Source organism: Argopecten irradians, chromosome 12, assembly GCF_041381155.1.
Source record: "Argopecten irradians isolate NY chromosome 12, Ai_NY, whole genome shotgun sequence".
In the NCBI taxonomy this organism is placed as follows: Eukaryota; Metazoa; Mollusca; class Bivalvia; order Pectinida; family Pectinidae; genus Argopecten; species Argopecten irradians.
In genome coordinates, this window is record NC_091145.1 from 39,457,108 (window position 1) to 39,479,933 (window position 22,826).

Sequence of the window (22,826 nt, forward strand, 5' to 3'; positions counted from 1 at the left end):
ACTGTCAGTACAAACATGATGGTAGATTAGGTGTCTTAAGTCACTAGTTACAGAAATCATCCTCAGTTACACTGTCAGTACAAACATGATGGTAGATTAGATGTCTTAAGTCACTAGTTATAGAAATCATCCTCAGTTACACTGTCAGTACAAACATGATGGTAGATTAGATGTCTTAAGTCACTATAGTTACAGAAATCATCCTCAGTTACACTGTCAGTACAAACATGATGGTAGATTAGGTGTCTTAAGTCACTAGTTACAGAAATCATCCTCAGTTACACTGTCAGTACAAACATGATGGTAGATTAGATGTCTTTAAGTCACTAGTTACAGAAATCATCCTCAGTTACACTGTCAGTACAAACATGATGGTAGATTAGGTGTCTTAAGTCACTAGTTACAGAAATCATCCTCAGTTACACTGTCAGTACAAACATGATGGTAGATTAGATGTCTTAAGTCACTAGTTATAGAAATCATCCTCAGTTACACTGTCAGTACAAACATGATGGTAGATTAGATGTCTCTAAGTCACTATAGTTACAGAAATCATCCTCAGTTACACTGTCAGTACAAACATGATGGTAGATTAGATGTCTTAAGTCACTAGTTACAGAAATCATCCTCAGTTACACTGTCAGTACAAACATGATGGTAGATTAGATGTCTTAAGTCACTAGTTATAGAAATCATCCTCAGTTACACTGTCAGTACAAACATGATGGTAGATTAGATGTCTTAAGTCACTAGTTACAGAAATCATCCTCAGTTACACTGTCAGTACAAACATGATGATAGATTAGATGTCTTTAAGTCACTAGTTATAGAAATCATCCTCAGTTACACTGTCAGTACAAACATGATGGTGATTAGATGTCTTAAGTCACTAGTTACAGAAATCATCCTCAGTTACACTGTCAGTCAAACATGATAGTAGATTAGGTGTCTTAAGTCACTAGTTACAGAAATCATCCTCAGTTACACTGTCAGTACAAACATGATGGTAGATTAGTGTCTTAAGTCACTAGTTACAGAAATCATCCTCAGTTTACACTGTCAGTACAAACATGATGTAGATTAGTGTCTTAAGTCACTAGTTATAGAAATCATCCTCAGTTACACTGTCAGTACAAACATGATGGTAGATTAGATGTCTTAAGTCACTAGTTACAGAAATCATCCTCAGTTACACTGTCAGTACAAACATGATGGTAGATTAGATGTCTCTTAAGTCACTAGTTACAGAAATCATCCTCAGTTACACTGTCAGTACAAACATGATGGTAGATTAGATGTCTTAAGTCACTAGTTACAGAAATCATCCTCAGTTACACTGTCAGTACAAACATGATGGTAGATTAGATGTCTTAAGTCACTAGTTACAGAAATCATCCTCAGTTACACTGTCAGTACAAACATGATGGTAGATTAGATGTCTTAAGTCACTAGTTACAGAAATCATCCTCAGTTACACTGTCAGTACAAACATGATGGTAGATTAGATGTCTTAAGTCACTAGTTACAGAAATCATCCTCAGTTACACTGTCAGTACAAACATGATGGTAGATTAGATGTCTTAAGTCACTAGTTACAGAAATCATCCTCAGTTACACTGTCAGTACAAACATGATGGTAGATTAGATGTCTTTAAGTCACTAGTTACAGAAATCATCCTCAGTTACACTGTCAGTACAAACATGATGGTAGATTAGATGTCTTAAGTCACTAGTTACAGAAATCATCCTCAGTTACACTGTCAGTACAAACATGATGGTAGATTAGATGTCTTAAGTCACTAGTTACAGAAATCATCCTCAGTTACACTGTCAGTACAAACATGATGGTAGATTAGATGTCTCTAAGTCACTAGTTACAGAAATCATCCTCAGTTACACTGTCAGTACAAACATGATGGTAGATTAGATGTCTCTAAGTCACTATAGTTACAGAAATCATCCTCAGTTACACTGTCAGTACAAACATGATGGTAGATTAGGTGTCTTAAGTCACTAGTTATAGAAATCATCCTCAGTTACACTGTCAGTACAAACATGATGATAGATTAGATGTCTCTAAGTCACTATAGTTACAGAAATCATCCTCAGTTACACTGTCAGTACAAACATGATGGTAGATTAGATGTCTTTAAGTCACTATAGTTACAGAAATCATCCTCAGTTACACTGTCAGTACAAACATGATGGTAGATTAGATGTCTTAAGTCACTAGTTACAGAAATCATCCTCAGTTACACTGTCAGTACAAACATGATGGTAGATTAGATGTCTTAAGTCACTAGTTACAGAAATCATCCTCAGTTACACTGTCAGTACAAACATGATGGTAGATTAGATGTCTTAAGTCACTAGTTATAGAAATCATCCTCAGTTACACTGTCAGTACAAACATGATGGTAGATTAGATGTCTCTAAGTCACTAGTTACAGAAATCATCCTCAGTTACACTGTCAGTACAAACATGATGGTAGATTAGATGTCTTAAGTCACTATAGTTACAGAAATCATCCTCAGTTACACTGTCAGTACAAACATGATGGTAGATTGGATGTCTTTATCTGGCTGTTTCCCCTAGCTGATACAAGCTTGAGTGTAATCTAACATTTATATACAGCAGAAAATCTGGATGCCAATAGTTTAGGAAACTCACAATCCAGACAGAAATATCAGGGAATATATTTGATTATTGACTACATAAACTCAATCCAGCAGTCCAGAAAATTAGTAATGGTCCATAAAGGAGGTATGATACCCTACTGATTCCTTCCTCATCAAATGTTTACTTACTGAAAAGAAGGATTTCCAATGGAATACAATGATAGCAATATTCTTGAACAGATCATTAAGATTTTCTCCATTTTTGAGGTGATGGTGGACATATATTACACTGAGGCATTGAGCACAGTGCAGTTTGATGTATAGAAGGGAAATAACTCTTCAAGGACTAGGCTCCACCATTGACAAGTATTTTTTCTATCAAAATCAGGAGCAGGCGATTAGTATTTCTTCAGTTACCAAAGTTACTTAACATTTGTCAGCAGTATTTTTTCTCTATCAAATAAAGGAGAAGACAAAATACCTACTTACTTTACACAATTATCACCATTGAAAAGTTTGAGCTTCTTATTTTACTTCAAGAGAAAAATGTTAAAAATAATTAATTGCATTCTGAAAAACTTTCATGGCACTTATAATGCCCAATATATATATGGAATGAGGTACTGGTTGTGCATGTTCCAAAATAAGTTACTTTATATGTACTTTTGTGGTAATTAAACACATTTATTATACACCTGTACAATTAAACTTCAGTTATTGTTCAAATTATGGATATCGTTTATGCTCTGTCGGTGGTGAAGCACCTATAGATATATTTAAAAACATAACTGAAGTACATATTTCTTTTGCTTTTATAATTACAGGAAGGGTATTAGAACAATAATTAATATGCAGTCCCAGGGAGAACATGCTGACTGTGGGTATGGAATCTTATCAAAGACTGGCTTCTCCTACACTCCACAGAGGTTCATGGACGAAGGCAGTGAGTGGAACGTTTCTATAAAGTCCGACCGGTGATCTATACTGTAAATTATCTGTATAGTCAGATTGGTGATCTGTACTGTAAATTATCTGTATAGTCAGACTGGTGATCTGTACTGTAAATTATCTGTATATAGTCAGACTGGTGATCTGTACTGTAAATTATCTGTATAGTCAGACTGGTGATCTGTACTGTAAATTATCTGTATAGTCAGACTGGTGATCTGTACTGTAAATTATCTGTATATAGTCAGACTGGTGATCTGTACTGTAAATTATCTGTATAGTCAGACTGTGATCTTACTGTAAATTATCTGTATGTCAGACTGTGATCTGTACTGTAAATTATCTGTATAGTCAGACTGGTGATCTGTACTGTAAATTATCTGTATAGTCAGACTGGTGATCTGTACTGTAAATTATCTGTATAGTCAGACTGGTGATCTTACTGAATTATCTGTATAGTCAGACTGTGACTGTAATGTAAATTATCTGTAATAGTTCAGACTGGTGATCTGTACTGTAAATTATCTGTATAGTCAGACTGGTGATCTGTACTGTAAATTATCTGTATAAGTCAGACTGGTGATCTGTACTGTAAATTATCTGTATAGTCAGACTGGTGATCTGTACTGTAAATTATCTGTATATAGTCAGACTGGTGATCTGTACTGTAAATTATCTGTATAGTCAGACTGGTGATCTGTACTGTAAATTATCTGTATAGTCAGACTGGTGATCTGTACTGTAAATTATCTGTATAGTCAGACTGGTGATCTGTACTGTAAATTATCTGTATATAGTCAGACTGGTGATCTGTACTGTAAATTATCTGTATAGTCAGACTGGTGATCTGTACTGTAAATTATCTGTATATAGTCAGACTGGTGATCTGTACTGTAAATTATCTGTATAGTCAGACTGGTGATCTGTACTGTAAATTATCTGTATATAGTCAGACTGGTGATCTGTACTGTAAATTATCTGTATATAGTTAGACTGGTGATCTGTACTGTAAATTATCTGTATAGTCAGACTGGTGATCTGTACTGTAAATTATCTGTATAGTCAGACTGGTGATCTATACTGTAAATTATCTGTATAGTCAGACTGGTGATCTGTACTGTAAATTATCTGTATAGTCAGACTGGTGATCTGTACTGTAAATTATCTGTATAGTCAGACTGGTGATCTGTACTGTAAATTATCTGTATAGTCAGACTGGTGATCTGTACTGTAAATTATCTGTATAGTCAGACTGGTGTCTGTATAGTCAGACTGGTGATCTGTACTGTAAATTATCTGTATATAGTCAGACTGGTGATCTGTACTGTAAATTATCTGTATAGTCAGACTGGTGATCTGTACTGTAAATTATCTGTATAGTCAGACTGGTGATCTATACTGTAAATTATCTGTATAGTCAGACTGGTGATCTGTACTGTAAATTGTCTGTATAGTCAGACTGTTGATCTATAATGTAAATTATATGTATAGTCAGACTGGTGATCTATACTGTAAATTGTCTGTATAGTCAGACTGTTGATCTATAATGTAAATTATCTGTATAGTCAGACTGGTGATCTATAATGTAAATTATCTGTATAATCAGACTGGTGATCTGTACTGTAAATTATTATCTGTATAATCAGACTGGTGATCTGTACTGTAAATTATCTGTATAGTCAGACTGGTGATCTGTACTGTAAATTATCTGTATATAGTCAGACTGGTGATCTATACTGTAAATTGTCTGTATAGTCAGACTGTTGATCTATAATGTAAATTATCTGTATAATCAGACTGGTGATCTGTACTGAAATCCACTTTCTAAAAGCATGTAATTGTGAATCATTATGATGACACAAAAGATGGTATAGATTACAAGGTACAATGATCATGGAACATTCATATATAAATTAGGGACTATTTCAATTATCACATTTTTTACTGTCTATAAAAACTGTAAAATGTAAAAGTTTGCCTGAGCTAAAAGATGGAAGAGAATTGGAATATGTCTATCTTTATTTTTTACACTGAATTCCATTGTTGGTTGAAAAATTAAAAAAAAAAAGAAGTGAAATATCTTTCAGTTTGTAAAGTAAATCAATGTTGAGGAACATTAATATTTGTGTCTTTTCAATTTTCAGTCTACTTTTACAACTTTTCCTGGTAAGTAAATAATCTTAATTTTTAAATGTGTACAATAAAAGTGAACTTTTTTGTCTGTTCCAGTAACTCGTTATGTTTTCGCGTGACTAATTGAACCTGAATGAAGTGATGAACTTTGACTAGGAAGTTATTTGTGATAGTTTAATACATCATTAAGTGATTTAAGAGGTCAAGGTGTTGATCCTTGTTTCAGGCCAGACTAATGTGTGGGGATTATTAGCTCTATACTAGACAAGGTCAAGGTCATGAATTTTGTTTCAGGCCAGACTATTGTATGGGAACCCTAAGCTCTATACTAGACAAGGTCAAGGTCATGATCTCTGTTTCAGGCCAGACTATGGTGTGGGGATTATTAGCTCTATACCAGACAAGGTCAAGGTCATGAATTTTGTTTCAGGCCAGACTATTTTATGGGAACATTTAGCTCTATATTAGACAAGGTCAAGGTCATGATCTTTTTTTCAGGCTAAATTATGGTGTGGGAACCCTTAGCTCTATACTAGACAAGGTCAAGGTCATGATCCTTGTTTCAGGCCAGACTATGGTGTGGGAACCCTTAGCTCTATACTAGACAAGGTCAAGGTCATGATATTTTTTTCAGGCTAAACTATAGTGTGGGAACCCTTAGCTCTATACTAGACAAGGTCAAGGTCATGATCCTTGTTTCAGGCCAGACTATGGTGTGGGGACTCTTAGCTCTATACTAGACAAGGTCAAGGTCATGATATTTTTTTCAGACTAAACTATGGTGTGGGAACTCTTAGCTCTATACTAGACAAGGTCAAGGTCATGATCTCTGTTTCAGGCCAGACTATGGTGTGGGAACCCTTAGCTCTATACTAGACGAGGTCAAGGTCATGATCTTTGTTTCAGGCCAGACTATTGTTTTTGGGACTCTTAGCTCTTAACTAGACAAGGTCAAGGTGTTGATCTTTGTTTCAGGCTAGACAAAGGTGTGGGAACCCTTAGCTCTATACTAGACAAGGTCAAGGTCATGATCTCTGTTTCAGGCCAGACTATGGTATGGGAACCCTTAGCTCTATACTAGACAAGGTCAAGGTCATAATCTCTGTTTCAGGCTAGACTGTGGTGTGGGGACTCTTAGCTCTATACTAGACAAGGTCAAGGTCATGATCTCTGTTTCAGGCCAGGCTATGGTGTGGGAACTCTTCGCTCTATACTAGACAAGGTCAAGGTCATGATCTCTGTTTCAGGCCAGACTATGGTGTGGGGACTCTTAGCTCTATACTAGACAAGGTCAAGGTCATGATATTTTTCAGGCTAAACTGTAGTGTGGGAACCCTTAGGTCTATACTAGACATGGTCAAGGTCATGATCCTTGTTTCAGACCAGACAATGGTCTGGGAACCCTTAGCTCTATACTAGACAAGGTCAAGGTCATGATCTCTGTTTCAGGCTAGACTATGGTGTGTGGACCCTTAGCTCTATACTAGACAAGGTCAAGGTCATGATCTCTGTTTCAGGCTAGACTATGGTGTGGGGACCCTTAGCTTTATACTAGACAAGGTCAAGGTCATGATCCTTGTTTCAGGCCAGACTATGGTGTGGGGACCCTTAGCTCTATACTAGACAAGGTCAAGGCCATGAATTTTTTTCAGGCTAAACTATGGTGTGGGAACCCTTAGCTCTATACTAGACAAGGTCAAGGTCATGATATTGTTTCAGACTAAACTATGGTATGGGAACCCTTAGCTCTATACTAGACAAGGTCAAGGTCATAATCTCTGTTTCAGGCCAGACTATGGTGTGGGGACACTTAGCTCTATACTAGACATGGTCAAGGTCATGCAGTTTGCTGTCTCCGAGGGGAAGGTTGCCGTTCATTGCCATGCAGGTCTAGGTAAGTTTTATCAAGTAGAACATGAGGTTTTTTTTTTCATTTGTTAAAAATACTATGAAATAGGATTTTGAGATTAGTTTTGCGTATGGGCAATCATTTCGACAAAAAAAACCCAGGTAGGATGAGAATTTCAAGGGGCCCAATATTATGACCAAATTGTACTTATAGGTTTGGGACAAGTGTTGAAATGCTGTTATCCTTGAACAACTGAAATGTATTTCTGCCTTGATCTTAACTTCTAAGGATTGTTTCAGGCATTCTCTATTCTCTATAGGAAGAAAACACCTGATTTTGCTAACTTTGAAACACTCAATATGCCATAATATAATTTTTTTCAGCTCTTGATATTAAAGGGTGCTAGTCTAAAAGAGATGATCTAGCTGTGCTGTCTTGTTTTCTCTGAATGTCTCAGGCTTTCAAACCTTTAGTGGCCTTGATTTAATGACGATAATGTTTTTCAAACTTTAAATGTAAAACTTTGACGTGTATTATATAACAGGTCGTACCGGAGTAATGATAGCTACCTACCTTGTATTTACCAACCGTATATCTGGTAACATGGCCATTCACTACGTCAGGTCACAGAGGTAAGTCAATCAACCAAAACGTTACCTTTACCATTGTAAAAAACCGGGTCTTGGCCTTAAGGAATTCAATTATATAATTATATAAAGTAAATTTAAAATATTCTACAACTCCAATCTTTAGTTTCTTAAATCAATGATAAAATCTTTTTGTTCTTTTTAACCAAATTTGCAGTTTCTTGTCATGATCAAGGTCTGGTTGTTCAAAAGGTGATTAGCTTTATCAATCAGTGTCTCATATGCTGTGAAACCTCTAGGTCTGTCTTCACTAAGATAAGAAGGTAACGTGTAGAGTTCTTAAGAATCTTCCAAAACTTTGTGAAGTTATTATTACAAGAAGTTATTTTATCATGATTTGAAAATTGTCATTTATCTACATGGTTAAGCTGAACATTGTTTGAACAACTCACAGAGCCCAACTTTTCATTCAAACAACTCTTCTCAATAACCGATAGGCCAAGGTACTGATATTTGGCCTAAAGCATGCTGTGGGGAAGGGCTACCAAGTTTGTTCAAATGAATGACCTTGACCTTCATTTAAGGTCACAGGGGGTTAAATAGGCTAAAATCTTTTAACAACTTCTTGTGAATAACTAAGAGGCTAAAGACTGGATATTGGACTCATAGTATGGTCAGGATCAAGGGACCTTCTTTCATCGTCTACTCATGAAATATATCAGAACCTGAACGTCTTCTATTGAAAGAGTTCTATTGTATTGCCTTAATAGTTTGAGGTGTTGTATTGTGCCATTTTAAGTCAGATGAACGTTAAGGCACATGGGCCTCTTGTTAATTTGCATTTTTATGCATTTCTATCTGATATGATATTACAATGGTGGAAATTCTTTTTTAAAATGATAAGAATGATGTAAAACAAAGTGTTCAAATGTCATTGCATGATATAATTGTCATAAATGTAGATAAAAGTTTTTGTCTCTGATAACTCTAATACTCTAGTGTATTCCTCAACCTATCCACTGATCCTTGGCAGGTCGAGTTAACCGGGTTTTACTGTATACCTTGTACAACCATGTAAATTTCTAATTTTTGGTTTGTTGTAATGTATGCTATTGTATTTTCAGACCAAGTTCTATACAAACAAGAGGACAGATGGAAATCATACAGGAGTTTGAAGTTTATTTAAAGCCATTTAGAATAGTTTTTGCATCAAAGTAATGATTATTTTGTTTATACAATCATATACTTCTACATCAAGTTAATACATATTTGAATCGATATTATATATATTCAAGCAGACGATACCTATCAAAATTTTATGACATATACATGTAATTGTCTTGTTACATAATTATTTCATTGCCAATAATATTTTCAATTATCAATTAATTTAGTACTAGTAATATAATACAATAAAAAGTAACATCATTTTGTTCTTGATACTATTCCTGAATGACAACTTGAACCTGTATACTATTTTATTGTTTCAGGGCTAAGGATACCCACGAATTTACCCTATCACACTTCTTAAACAGACAAAAACATGTGTTACATGGATATGAGGCTAGGAAATTAAAGTTTGTGCCAAAGGTATGTCAGAGTTTATCTATAAACATTGTCTATAAATTATGTGTATGTTTAAATAATTACATGCTATAATGCAAAAATATCATATGATTGTTTTAATGTGCAGTGTATTATTCATATCTGTATCTCCTTGCAACAAAGTTATGGAGGGGAGGGTGTATTAACATGAGCTTGTCTGTTTATCTTGGATTAAATTTGATGTGGACACCTCCTCCTAAACGACTCATTGAAACTTAACGGCAGCTATGTTGAAGACTATGATTGTAGATGTGCATCCAGATTTTCTTTTCCCAAAATTTTGATCACTCTATACATGTACAGAGTTTTTGTGTAATTCATTCAAACTTCAGTTATTGTAACTTTATTTGGATGTCTGTATATTATTCAACACATCAATAACAATCACCATGGAAACATTTGGTTACCATTGTCTCAAAAAAGGGTAGCAGAGGGGTACAATTCTAGTTGATTGAATCAATTTCCATTCATTTTGCAGATTGTATATGTTACGTGTGAGAGACTTCTAGAACTTGCAGGATTAGGAAATTCTTTGTCAAGATTTATACAATCCAGTGAACATGAATTTCATGTGGAACATTTAAAAACTATACCTGAAGATGGCGAGGTTTCTCTCCCCCGTAACGAGTCTAAATCATCACTAGACGAACTTGCCACATCATCCAGTAAGAACATGAGCACACAAAAGGAGAAAACAGCCCTGTCACGGACCAAAAGTGTCTCCATGGAGGATTTAAAGGATGAAAAGCTCAAGTCATTACATGTACCTGGTGATAATCAGTCAGATACAAGTTCCAGGAATCTGTCTCCGGACACCAGTCTGGAGGGTGACCAAGGTTTGGAGGCTGTCAAACCAAAGACTGCCACCAAGAGGAAGTATACTCTGGAGGACGTAGCGGCAGAGCTAGGGGCCACATCCTACCCACAAGAGGTGTTTGACAAGGCAGATAAACATGAGGTAAGAAGTCCTCTTTATCTGCTAGACTAAACAACACTTAAACATTCTACACCGCTGACGAATGGCATCTGCTAGGCTAAACAACACTTAAACATTCTACACCGCTGACGAATGGCATCTGCTAGGCTAAACAACACTTAAACATTCTACACCGCTGACGAATGGCATCTGCTAGGCTAAACAACACTTAAACATTCTACACCGCTGACGAATGGCATCTGCTAGGCTAAACAACACTTAAACATTCTACACCGCTGACGAATGGCATCTGCTAGGCTAAACAACACTTAAACATTCTACACTGCTGACGAATGGCATCTGCTAGGCTAAACAACACTTAAACATTCTAGACCGCTGACGAATGGCATCTGCTAGGCTAAACAACACTTAAACATTCTACATCGCTGACGAATGGCATCTGCTAGGCTAAACAACACTTAAACATTCTACATCACTGACGAATGGCATCTGCTAGGCTAAACAACACTTAAACATTCTACACCGCTGACGAATGGCATCTTCTAGGCTAAACAACACTTAAACATTCTACACCGCTGACGAATGGCATCTGCTAGGCTAAAAAACGCTTAAACATTCTACACCGCTGACGAATGGCATCTGCTAGGCTAAACAACACTTAAACATTCTACACCGTTGACGAATGGCATCTGCTAGGCTAAACAACACTTAAACATTCTACACTGCTGAGGAATGGCATCTGCTAGGCTAAACAACACCTAAACATTCTTCACCGCTGGACGAATGGCAGCTGCTAGGCTAAACAACACTTAAACATTCTACACTGCTGACGAATGGCAGCTGCTAGGCTAAACAACACTTAAACATTCTACACTGCTGACGAATGGCAGCTGCTAGGCTAAACAACACTTAAACATTCTACACCTCTGACGAATGGCAGCTGCTAGGCTAAACAACACTTAAACATTCTACACCGCTGACGAATGGCATCTGCTAGGCTAAACAACACTTAAACATTCTACACTGCTGACGAATGGCATCTGCTAGGCTAAACAACACTTAAACATTCTAGACCGCTGACGAATGGCATCTGCTAGGCTAAACAACACTTAAACATTCTACATCGCTGACGAATGGCATCTGCTTGGCTAAACAACACTTAAACATTCTACATCACTGACGAATGGCATCTGCTAGGCTAAACAACACTTAAACATTCTACACCGCTGACGAATGGCATCTTCTAGGCTAAACAACACTTAAACATTCTACACCGCTGACGAATGGCATCTGCTAGGCTAAACAACACTTAAACATTCTACACCGCTGACGAATGGCATCTGCTAAGGCTAAACAACACTTAAACATTCTACATCGCTGACGAATGGCATCTGCTTGGCTAAACAACACTTAAACATTCTACATCACTGACGAATGGCATCTGCTAGGCTAAACAACACTTAAACATTCTACACCGCTGACGAATGGCATCTTCTAGGCTAAACAACACTTAAACATTCTAGACCGCTGACGAATGGCATCTGCTAGGCTAAACAACACTTAAACATTCTACATCGCTGACGAATGGCATCTGCTTGGCTAAACAACACTTAAACATTCTACATCACTGACGAATGGCATCTGCTAGGCTAAACAACACTTAAACATTCTACACCGCTGACGAATGGCATCTTCTAGGCTAAACAACACTTAAACATTCTACACCGCTGACGAATGGCATCTGCTAGGCTAAACAACGCTTAAACATTCTACACCGCTGACGAATGGCATCTGCTAGGCTAAACAACACTTAAACATTCTACACCGTTGACGAATGGCATCTGCTAGGCTAAACAACACTTAAACATTCTACACTGCTGAGGAATGGCATCTGCTAGGCTAAACAACACCTAAACATTCTTCACCGCTGACGAATGGCAGCTGCTAGGCTAAACAACACTTAAACATTCTACACTGCTGACGAATGGCAGCTGCTAGGCTAAACAACACTTAAACATTCTACACTGCTGACGAATGGCAGCTGCTAGGCTAAACAACACTTAAACATTCTACACCTCTGACGAATGGCAGCTGCTAGGCTAAACAACACTTAAACATTCTACACTGCTGACGAATGGCAGCTGCTAGGCTAAACAACACTTAAACATTCTACACCGCTGACGAATAGCATCTGTTTTCTTTATGAAAAAAACAGGAGCAGACAAATTAGGTTTTTTCTTCAGTTACAAAAGTTACTTACTTTATACCATTACCACTGTTGAAAAGTTTGAGCTTCTTTTAATTCAAGACAGAATTATTGAAATAATTAACTGTGTCATGGAAAAAACTTCATAGCACTATGCCCTACATGGAATGAAATACTGATTATGGATGCACCAAAAGCAAAGTATAGTATTTCATACATATTTTTGTGTAAATTAAGCAGATATTTACGCTATTAAATATAAGTTATTGTTCAAGTGATGGCTATTGTTTATACATATAATGTATTCTATTGGCTTTGGAGAATCTTTTACATTTTACTTTTTTTCATTTTATAAATTTTGAGTACTCAATGTGTCTGTTACTTGGCAGACCACTTCTTAGGACATTTTTCATTTTTTAAAGATGTTTAATGAAAATATCTCCTGTACAGATGGACCTTAATGACAAAGATGATGCCTGGTCTAAACTTGCACAAGAAGCAGACCCGGCAGTTGTCTCCCTTGTTTTATGGGAGTGGCTGGACCAACTGAAGGTTTGTCTTTTAACTTTGTATTTAGATCAGTACGGGAGGTTTAAGATGTTATGTTCCTGCCATAGTGGTGGGCCATATATATATAGTGATACACTAGTCTGTCTGGTCCTGTCATGGTGGTGGGCCTATATATAGTGTTACACTTGTCTGTCTGGTCCTGTCATAGTGGTGGGCATATATATAGTGTTACACTTGTCTGTCTGGTCCTGTCATGGTGGTGGGCCTATATATAGTGTTACACTTGTCTGTCTGGTCCTGTCATGGTGGTGGGCCTTTATATAGTGTTACACTTGTCTGGTCCTGTCATATTGGTGGGCATATATATAGTGTTACACTTGTCTGTCTGGTCCTGTCATGGTGGTGGGCCTTTATATAGTGTTTCACTTGTCTGTCTGGTCCTGTCATGGTTGTGGGCCTATATATAGTGTTACACTTGTCTGTCTGGTCCTGTCATAGTGGTGGGCATATATATAGTGTTACACTTGTCTGTCTGGTCCTGTCATGGTCATGGTGGTGGGCCTATATATAGTGTTACACTTGTCTGTCTGGTCCTGTCATGGTTGTGGGCCTATATATAGTGTTACACTTGTCTGTCTGGTCCTGTCATAGTGGTGGGCATATATATAGTGTTACACTTGTCTGTCTGGTCCTGTCATGGTGGTGGGCCTATATATAGTGTTACACTTGTCTGTCTGGTCCTGTCATGGTTGTGGGCATATATATAGTGTTACACTTGTCTGTCTGGTCCTGTCATAGTGGTGGGCCTATAGATATAGTGATACACTAGTCTATCTGGTCCTGTCATGGTGGTGGGCCTATATATAGTGTTACACTTGTCTGTCTGGTCCTGTCATGGTGGTGGTCCTATATATAGTGTTACACTTGTCTATCTGGTCCTGTCCAACAGTCTATATACACCTCACAGATATCCATTGAGCCAAAAAGAGGCAACAACAGTGATTAATTTAAGTGTTTTTTTATTTTGTTTTACAATATTATTATTTTATATGTAAATCAAAATTGCTTTGTTAACAGGAGCCTATTCTCAGAGCTCAGGATCTAAAGAGTATACTGCCATACAAAGATGACCCAGAGACAGGACTACAGAAGCTGGAGAAGGTAGATAAATGTATTATAAAACTAGTCAAAACCAATATTGTCTACTCTAGCAATGTTTGTTTCACAATCTTAAACATTGTACTGAACATGTAACTGTATTGTACATGTATTGTACATGTTATAAATGACAATCTAAATTATCAGTGATGTTTCGTTGGCAATGTTGAAGCCAATGTAAAGTTTGATATGATCATGTTTTTGGTGAACAGTTTGTACTGACATATGTTTGGCAGGTCTCAATGGTGGTCTTTGTTTGTTTGGCAGGGCTCAAGGAACACCATTCTATATGTGGTGAAGGTCATAGAAAAACTCAAACCTATTAGTGAGGATGTGGAAGCTAAGATTTACGAGAAGCTGATGTCCTATATCTGACACAGCAGTGGGTCATGGCTACAACAGATTTACTGAGTACGACCGACAGCTGGGCCATGTCCACTCGTGATAGTACCGACGACTCGCGCGACCACTGGGTAGATATGAAACCAAAAACAGCCGCAGATCTTACAACGTTCTTTAACAACTTACAAAACTTTGTGAAGTCTACAGATAAAGAAAAATGATGACAGCTGTGTTAGGATACAATAGTATTATTACGTACTAAATCTTTATTTTTTAATTAAATTTGTTGTCATTGTAGTTGATTCTTTGATCATACATATATGTCTCGGACACAACAAATATTTCAATGATGTCACAATAAAAGAAGGCATTTTCAAAACACATGAAAAATTCAAAAGTATGGGTACCAAACGGTGCAAAATTAATAAATGTTGTTTGAAAAAGATGAAATCTGAAAATTATTATACTAAAAAAAATTCTACTTATTATTAAGATGAAAATAAGATTTTATTATCTTTGTATTTCAGAAAGATTGATTCATGGATAGGTCATTTTAGGTTATCTGACTCATAGGGTCAGGATGACCTGTAGTCATCATGTTTCATCCGTCGTTGTCCACCTTACGCCGTCCGCCGTGCGTAAATTTTTCACATTTTGAACTTCTTCTCAAGTTCTGCCAGTGTGATTTGGCTGAAACCTGCCAGAAATGATCCTGACATGGTCCTGACAAAGTGTTGTTATTTTTGGGGTCGATCCAAAATCCAAGATGGCCACCACAGCAGCCATCTTGAAAACACATATTTAACTTCTTCTCAAGTTCTACCAGTGTGATTTGGCTGAAACTTGCATGAAATGATCCTGACATGGTCCGGTCCCGACAAAGTGTTGTTACATTTCTGGTTGATCTCAAATTGGAGATGGCTACCATGACACTTTATCTAATGAATTTCCTATATATGATTATTGCCAAGGTAGTCAGATGACCATTAAGGCCCTTGGGCCTCTTGTTTCACTTATAATTTGATTAAAAAGATTATCTTAGTAAGATGCATTTTAAAAAAAATCTGAAGTTAGATGCATTTAGAACAATTGTTAAAACAAAGAACTATAATTTTTCTTGACACTGTTGTAAAAAAGTAATACATTTCCTTTGTATTCTGATGACAGAGAGGCATGGTGCATTACAAATCATAACAGTAATAGGTACAGATATGTTAAATACTGACCTATTATTGTTAATATTTGCAGAACATTTATATATTTTGTGTAAATTAACTGTTACATAGTCTTTATTGTATACAAAAACTCTAAAAAAAAAAAGTTCATTATTTAATGTTTCTCAGAAAATTAAATTTTTAATGCTTTTGAAAAATAATTACATGAGGTGTACTAATAACCATCGAGGGAGATGCAATGTTTAAACATATCAAAGTTTAGCTACAGAAATTTGTTGTCATCCCCATAGAAATGATATCTACATCATTTTCAGGAAGAATATGACACAATTAAATCATTATACTGTTTATCTTGTCATATAAAAGTACACTTCATGATTGCATAACATTTTGATTTGAGGAGTTTATCTCACTGTATCTCAACAAAGGTTATCACTGCCAAAACAAAACTTTTTTAGACATTTAAAGATAATGTACCACTAACAAATCATATTTTTTCCCTATCAAAAGAGAAGCAGACAAATAAGTATTTTTTCATCATTTACAAAAGTTACTTACTTCCACCATTACAACCATTGAAAAGTTTGAGCTTCTTCTTATTTTACTTCAAGACAAAAATATTGTAAATTATTAATTACATCCTGATAAATTCCATGTCTCCATATGTCCTATATGGTATGGAAGAAAATACTGATTATGTATCCATTTAAAGCAGAACAAGTAATTTTGTAATATTGTTTTTGTGTTAATCACTTACTTGAGTAAATAAATTATAATTCAATTCATGAGCATTGTTTATGCTCTGTCGACAGGTGAGCATCTTTAATATCATATCAAAAAATATTTCTATCTTATACGGTACTTTATAATGTTTTGAAAATTGCTGCTATTAAAACTGTAATATTGTATATAGACATCTAGTAGTGAATCAGTGGGACATCCTTGTAATTCGTGTTTTGACCACACAAAATATCTACAGTTTCAAAGAAAACGACATATTCTATTGTCTCATACACAGATACAGTGATAATTTATAAGACAATATCTGTGGGCGTGTTAAATTTTCCTTCCTCCCCATACGCAGATACAGTGATAATTTATAAGACAATATCTGTGGGCGTGTTAAATTTTCCTTCCTCCCCATACACAGATACAGTGATAATTTATAAGACAATATCTGTGGGCGTGTTAAATTTTCCTTCCTCCCCATACACAGATACAGTGATAATTTATAAGACAATATCTGTGGGCGTGTTAAATAGAGGTTACACAATGAGTGGTTGTTGAATATTGAATTTATTCCACACGAGTGAGTTATTTTTTAAAAGTTACAAAAGACACGAGCTTTAGCGAGTGTCTTTTGTAACTTTTAAAAAATAACTTACGAGTGTGGAATAAATTCAATATTCAACAACAACGAGTAGTGTGACCTGTTTCTACCACAATAATATTCGGTTTTAGCTGATAGAAATACGGCAGGGATACGGTAACGTGTATTTACCGAAATATGCAAATAAGGTGTAGTAATATTTTCATCAGCAAAAAGACTCTAATTAGTATTCAAAAGTCATCGTTTGATAAAGAATCCGTCGATATCAAATTCTTCTAATCTTTAGGGTCAAAAAATACTCATTTAACGTCTTATTGAGTTCAAATCTTCAAAATTGCTTCCAGAAAATAAAACTCAATATCGGACTACATGTATACATGTAAAAGCATTCGCACGACATGGCATCGTCTATTTCCCGTCAGATAATCATCAAGCCATTACCGTCAAGATAAACGTTCATAAACGTTAAAACTACGAAACTCATCAGTAAAATTCTTGTCCGGCAAGATGTATAATTAGTAATAAAGGTCAATTTAACATGTATGAAAACGTCACGTATTATGACACAATGACCACGGCGCATACGCTTTCCAACAGCAGTTTTGGACGTCAAGCGGCCATCACAACATAGTATGACGTCAATCGATTATTGATGACGTTGACAATGATGACGTGACACTGGGAAAGAAGTAGTTCGGTCAAAGGTCACCGTGTCAGCCAATCAGAATGCGTACAGAGTTTATACCACGTGTGGTATAAACAAATTGTTAATCAACAGCTGCAGTGTTTATTCAATGTCATGAGAGTTGAATAACACCCCCTATTGTGGTAGAAATTTTCCTTCCTCCCCATACGCAGATACAGTGATAATTTGTAAGATAATATCTGTGAGCGGAGTTATTTCCCCTCCTCCCTATACACAGATACTGTGATAATTTGTTAGACAATATCTGTGGGCTGAGAATGATAATGCAATTTGTTTGATAATTGTTCTTTCTAACTGGGTAGATACACTTTACAAGTAATGCATGGTGTTTGACATGACATAACCTTGTCGCTGTCACATAAGCAAGCAGAAACAATTTTTCAATTTTTGGGTTCTTTTTCTTAATTGGCATTTAATATAAAACTAATGCTTATTGTAATTTGTGTCGCTGCTAGGTTTGTTCACGTGATTCACTGATACATCAGGGTTTGTTGGGTTTTTTTTTTACAATATTTTAATGTAAACAAGGGGAGTTAATTCTTTCCGTAATATAGAATGGATACTCTGACATGAAGATAAAGAATAAGAATAATTTCAGGTTAAAAATAATGGTTTATTGTTAAAAATTTGTAGAATTTTTAATTCAAACTAGACAAACTACATTAATTAGACCATGAATGACTGCATGCTACACTATGTACAATGTGATATTTGAACAGTGAATATGCTTGCAGTCTTCAATTGGTTAATGCCTTGGGTCTTTTTTTTATTATTATTTTTTTTAAATTTTGTTGCAATATTTTTGTTGATAATTCCTGGTGATGAATGGTTCTTGTAGTCATAACAAATACTTGCTGTATTAATTAAGCTGTCATTCAACCAGAGATTCTGTTACTAATTGACTATTCGTATTTATGTATGATATGCCTTTGATATTTATTTGTCATATTTGTTACATTATTTGTGTGTAAATGAGAATATTTGTGGTGTATGACTTAATTCTGTGATATTCCAGGGGCTACTATCACTGTCATTGCATCCATCACTGGACTATAATATAATAAATCTGAAAGCAATTGAGGAGAATTTAACTGACCAAACACAGGACTTTATAGATACTTCCTTTGAAGGCTTACATAGTGTGACATCCAACTTCAAAGTTATACAAAACATATTGTTCATATTGAATTCATTTTGTGTACATCAAATGACCACACTACATGTGTCATCTGTTGGTGCAGACAGAGCTTTCAGCATTGCTATGACACAGTTCAGGGATGGATATGACGACAATGATAGTAGCCCCTGGGGTATGGAGGATGGGAAACATGAAACAGGAGCTTTGGACCAGGGCTATTAAATCATTTTGATATTCTACTTGTTTTTATTTGATATTTTACTTATCTTTTTGAAGAATCTCCACTACATCTTGAGATTTTATACAACGCTGCCAAATGTATGGCTATATGTACAATGTTCATACGGCTCCAGTATGTGGCATGTTTTGCTTTAAAGATATGAATGTACTCATGTATTTTGAAAATAGCATTCAAAGAGTTGCCGGTAGATAATCATTATGATGTCATGTGTTTAAGAGTGTAATGTCATACTTTTCAGAGAACGATGGAAATTTCACTCACTATATAATGACGTCACAATGGCTACCTACCCACAAGGGAGGTAATTGTGTAATATGTATAGTTAGATTGATAAGATTAGATCCACAAGGGAGATAATTGTGTGTAATATGTATAGTTAGATTGATAAGATTAGATTCATGTTAAGCTATGTTTATGTAAAATGTATAGTTAGATTGATAAGATTAGATTCATGTTAAGCTATGTTAGCACTATAGCTGTTCCACTGTAGTACTCATTATTTTGAGATTTACCCAATTGGTGCACTTTTTTAGATAATTTATAGAAGAAAAGGTGATAAATAGCTAGTTTCAGAAGATACATGTTTTTTTTTTGTATTTGATTCAACAATCATTCATTTTGTTAATGTGTGATTCCACAATTTGCTGAATTCTAGCTGTAGTTATTCTGCTAAAATTGTTTTTGTTCAATTTGATTACTTTTTTATCATTTACCATATATTCACTTGGACATGAATTTACATGTTCTGAGCATTGTGATTCAAAAGAAGCAAGAAATAGAAAAGATAACTGAGTAATCTTTAATGGGATCAAAGCTGAGCATACTGTGTAATATTAAATATCATTGTATAGGGTCGTCATACAATAATGTGGTACTATTGGTACAGCTTTATACCATTCCATGTCTTCTGTTGTTCTATAACAATAAGGTGAAGTTACAACACCAAATGTAATGTTGACAGTGAAGATTCATTTTGATGTTTGCCATAAATAGTGCAGTGATAGTCAACTATATAATAATAATGTGTGGCATTTATGATGATGGCAACAGAAGATGACCTGCATAATGAAAATTAACATTAAATTTATGTTAATGAAATTTTTCAGGTGATGATAATTGTATTAAAGTTAAGCTAATAACTTTTACAACTTCTAAGAATTTAATATCAATCCCATTTTGCATTCCCATTTTAAAAGATAAAAGCAGTTTCGGAAAGGTAAGTTATTGTTGTATCGGACCAATAACACTATTGTTATATAATCAGCAGCAGATTCAAAGGTTATTATGTTCAGTATTTTTAGCTCGCCTATTCGAAGAATAGGGGGAGCTAATGTTGTCACCCCGGCGTCGGCGTCAGCGTTGGTGTCCCATTTCATGTTAAAGTTTTTGAGCAAGTTTCTATTTTGTCTATTGTTTAAGCTTATGTCATCATAAATGTTTATGACTTTATTTTCCTAATGTGTATGGATGCTGAACGTGATAATACAACCAATTTGGGGCCCTTTAGGGGGTTATTGAGTCTGTTAATTTGTCATATTTCCATGTTTAAATAGTAAATACTTGAACATCAACTTCTTCTGAATAGGCCAGCTTTGCTGTTCTCCAACAGCTCTTGTTATCAAGTGCCATCATGTTCAGGCAGTATATAAAATATATGCCATTTTAAGCCTCAAATACTTTGTACCCAGTGTGGAACTGTTGAAATGTACTTTGTAAGTGAATTTGTGGACTATTTATATAATTTGTCCATGATATATGTCATATTGTCCATGGTTTACTTGTGTTTGCGTGTACAGACCATTTTTTTCTCCCGATACTTCACAGGGATATCCCGTGGTTGCTAGGAAAAAGATAAATGTCTTACATAGGGGGGTGTAAGACAGCTCACACGCACTAGACAATTACGTGATGTCATCAATACATGCCGCGTAACTGCGGTGTGCATTGTAGATGACGTCGTCAATTTCCACGCATAACGACATTCCTGCATAATGGCGCAATGCAACAGTTGGAAACAAATAGGAATTTCGTCCTTTTTTCTTCTAAGTATGGGAGAAAAAGAATCAAACATGGGTCTGTCATGTGGACAAGGATATCTCAACCCTCGTGAAAACCTCGGGTTGACCAGCCAAAATCTTTCACTTGGGTTGAGATGAATAGAATCTTTCATCCCCTTTGGGGTGAGACAGGAGAATCTCAACCCGATGGGAAAGATTCTTAAGTTGAGGCTTTGCCGAGTGTTTGACAGCTTAAGAATCTTATCCTGAGGGTTGAGACCTCCTGTCTCACCCCAAAGGGTGGGAATGATTCTTTTTCTCTTACCCTGTGCACCACTTTGTGACTCGGAAAAACAGGTCCCTTATATGCAACCGAGGAAGACGTGACCTCAATGAGTCGCCGTCTTTGTGACGTCATTTCATTGTTGTCGTGATGTTATAATACTATTACCGCGACATCATATACCGTTGTTGAGCACGTGCGAAGATCTCGTGTAGCTTGTCTTTACCCTAGGGTGAGATAGAAAAATCTCATACCGGTAAAACTGTGGATATCCCTGTCTGGGGTAAGAGAAATCCCTGTCAACTTGACAGACCCATGTGAGATTCAATTAATCAATCCATGGTTTACCGGTTTTTGTGTGTACAGACCATTTCATCCGTCCATGGTTTGCCTATTTTTGTGTGTACAGACCATTTCTATCAAATTCCGTCCATGGTTTGCCTATATGCATATCTTTGTAGTAATCTCACTGTGATCATATTTGGATGATTATTTTTTAGCTGGCCTAATAAAGAGCCTCTATAACGATATATGCTGTAACGTGTTGTCATCAATGTCAGAGATCCTACCTCCTCGGAATTTAAGCTCCGAGATCAATTGTTATAATGGGATATTTTTGCCAATATGTGATTTTCGTGTATAATATGAATAAAGATTAAATTAAATTTTGTCTGAGTGAAAAGAATAGAATAAAAAAAATTCATTCTCCTTTCTTTTTTCCAAAATACTCTACTTTGAAGGTGAAATGATGCGTTTTGAGGTAAATCCTCATCAATAAACATGGACTTTTGTCAGAGTTACAGCCTAAATATCCTCGTCAATAAACATGGACATTTGTCAGAGTTACAGCCTGAATATCCTCGTCAGTAAACATGGACATTTATCAGAGTTACAGCCTAAATATCCTCGTCAGTAAACATGGACTTTTGTCAGAGTTACAGCCTGAATATCCTCGTCAATAAACATGGACATTTGTCAGAGTTACAGCCTGAATATCCTCGTCAATAAACATGGACTTTTGTCAGAGTTACAGCCTGAATATCCTCGTCAATAAACATGGAC

General features: G+C 35.9%; 1 protein-coding gene across 1 annotated transcript in view; it reads left to right on the forward strand.

Annotated features, from left to right (window-relative positions):
• Positions 1–22,294, forward strand: part of LOC138305130 (protein tyrosine phosphatase domain-containing protein 1-like) — a 38,418-nt gene extending 16,124 nt beyond the window's left edge. The window contains 11 exon segments of the mRNA XM_069245530.1: positions 3,444–3,562; positions 5,712–5,733; positions 7,488–7,594; positions 8,094–8,181; positions 9,261–9,350; positions 9,627–9,726; positions 10,220–10,699; positions 13,335–13,436; positions 14,472–14,555; positions 14,820–14,918; positions 14,921–22,294. Of these exon segments, the coding sequence (XP_069101631.1) occupies positions 3,444–3,562; positions 5,712–5,733; positions 7,488–7,594; positions 8,094–8,181; positions 9,261–9,350; positions 9,627–9,726; positions 10,220–10,699; positions 13,335–13,436; positions 14,472–14,555; positions 14,820–14,918; positions 14,921–15,115 (1,486 nt within the window). The 3' untranslated portion in view covers positions 15,116–22,294.
• The last annotated feature ends 532 nt before the right edge of the window (positions 22,295–22,826 follow it).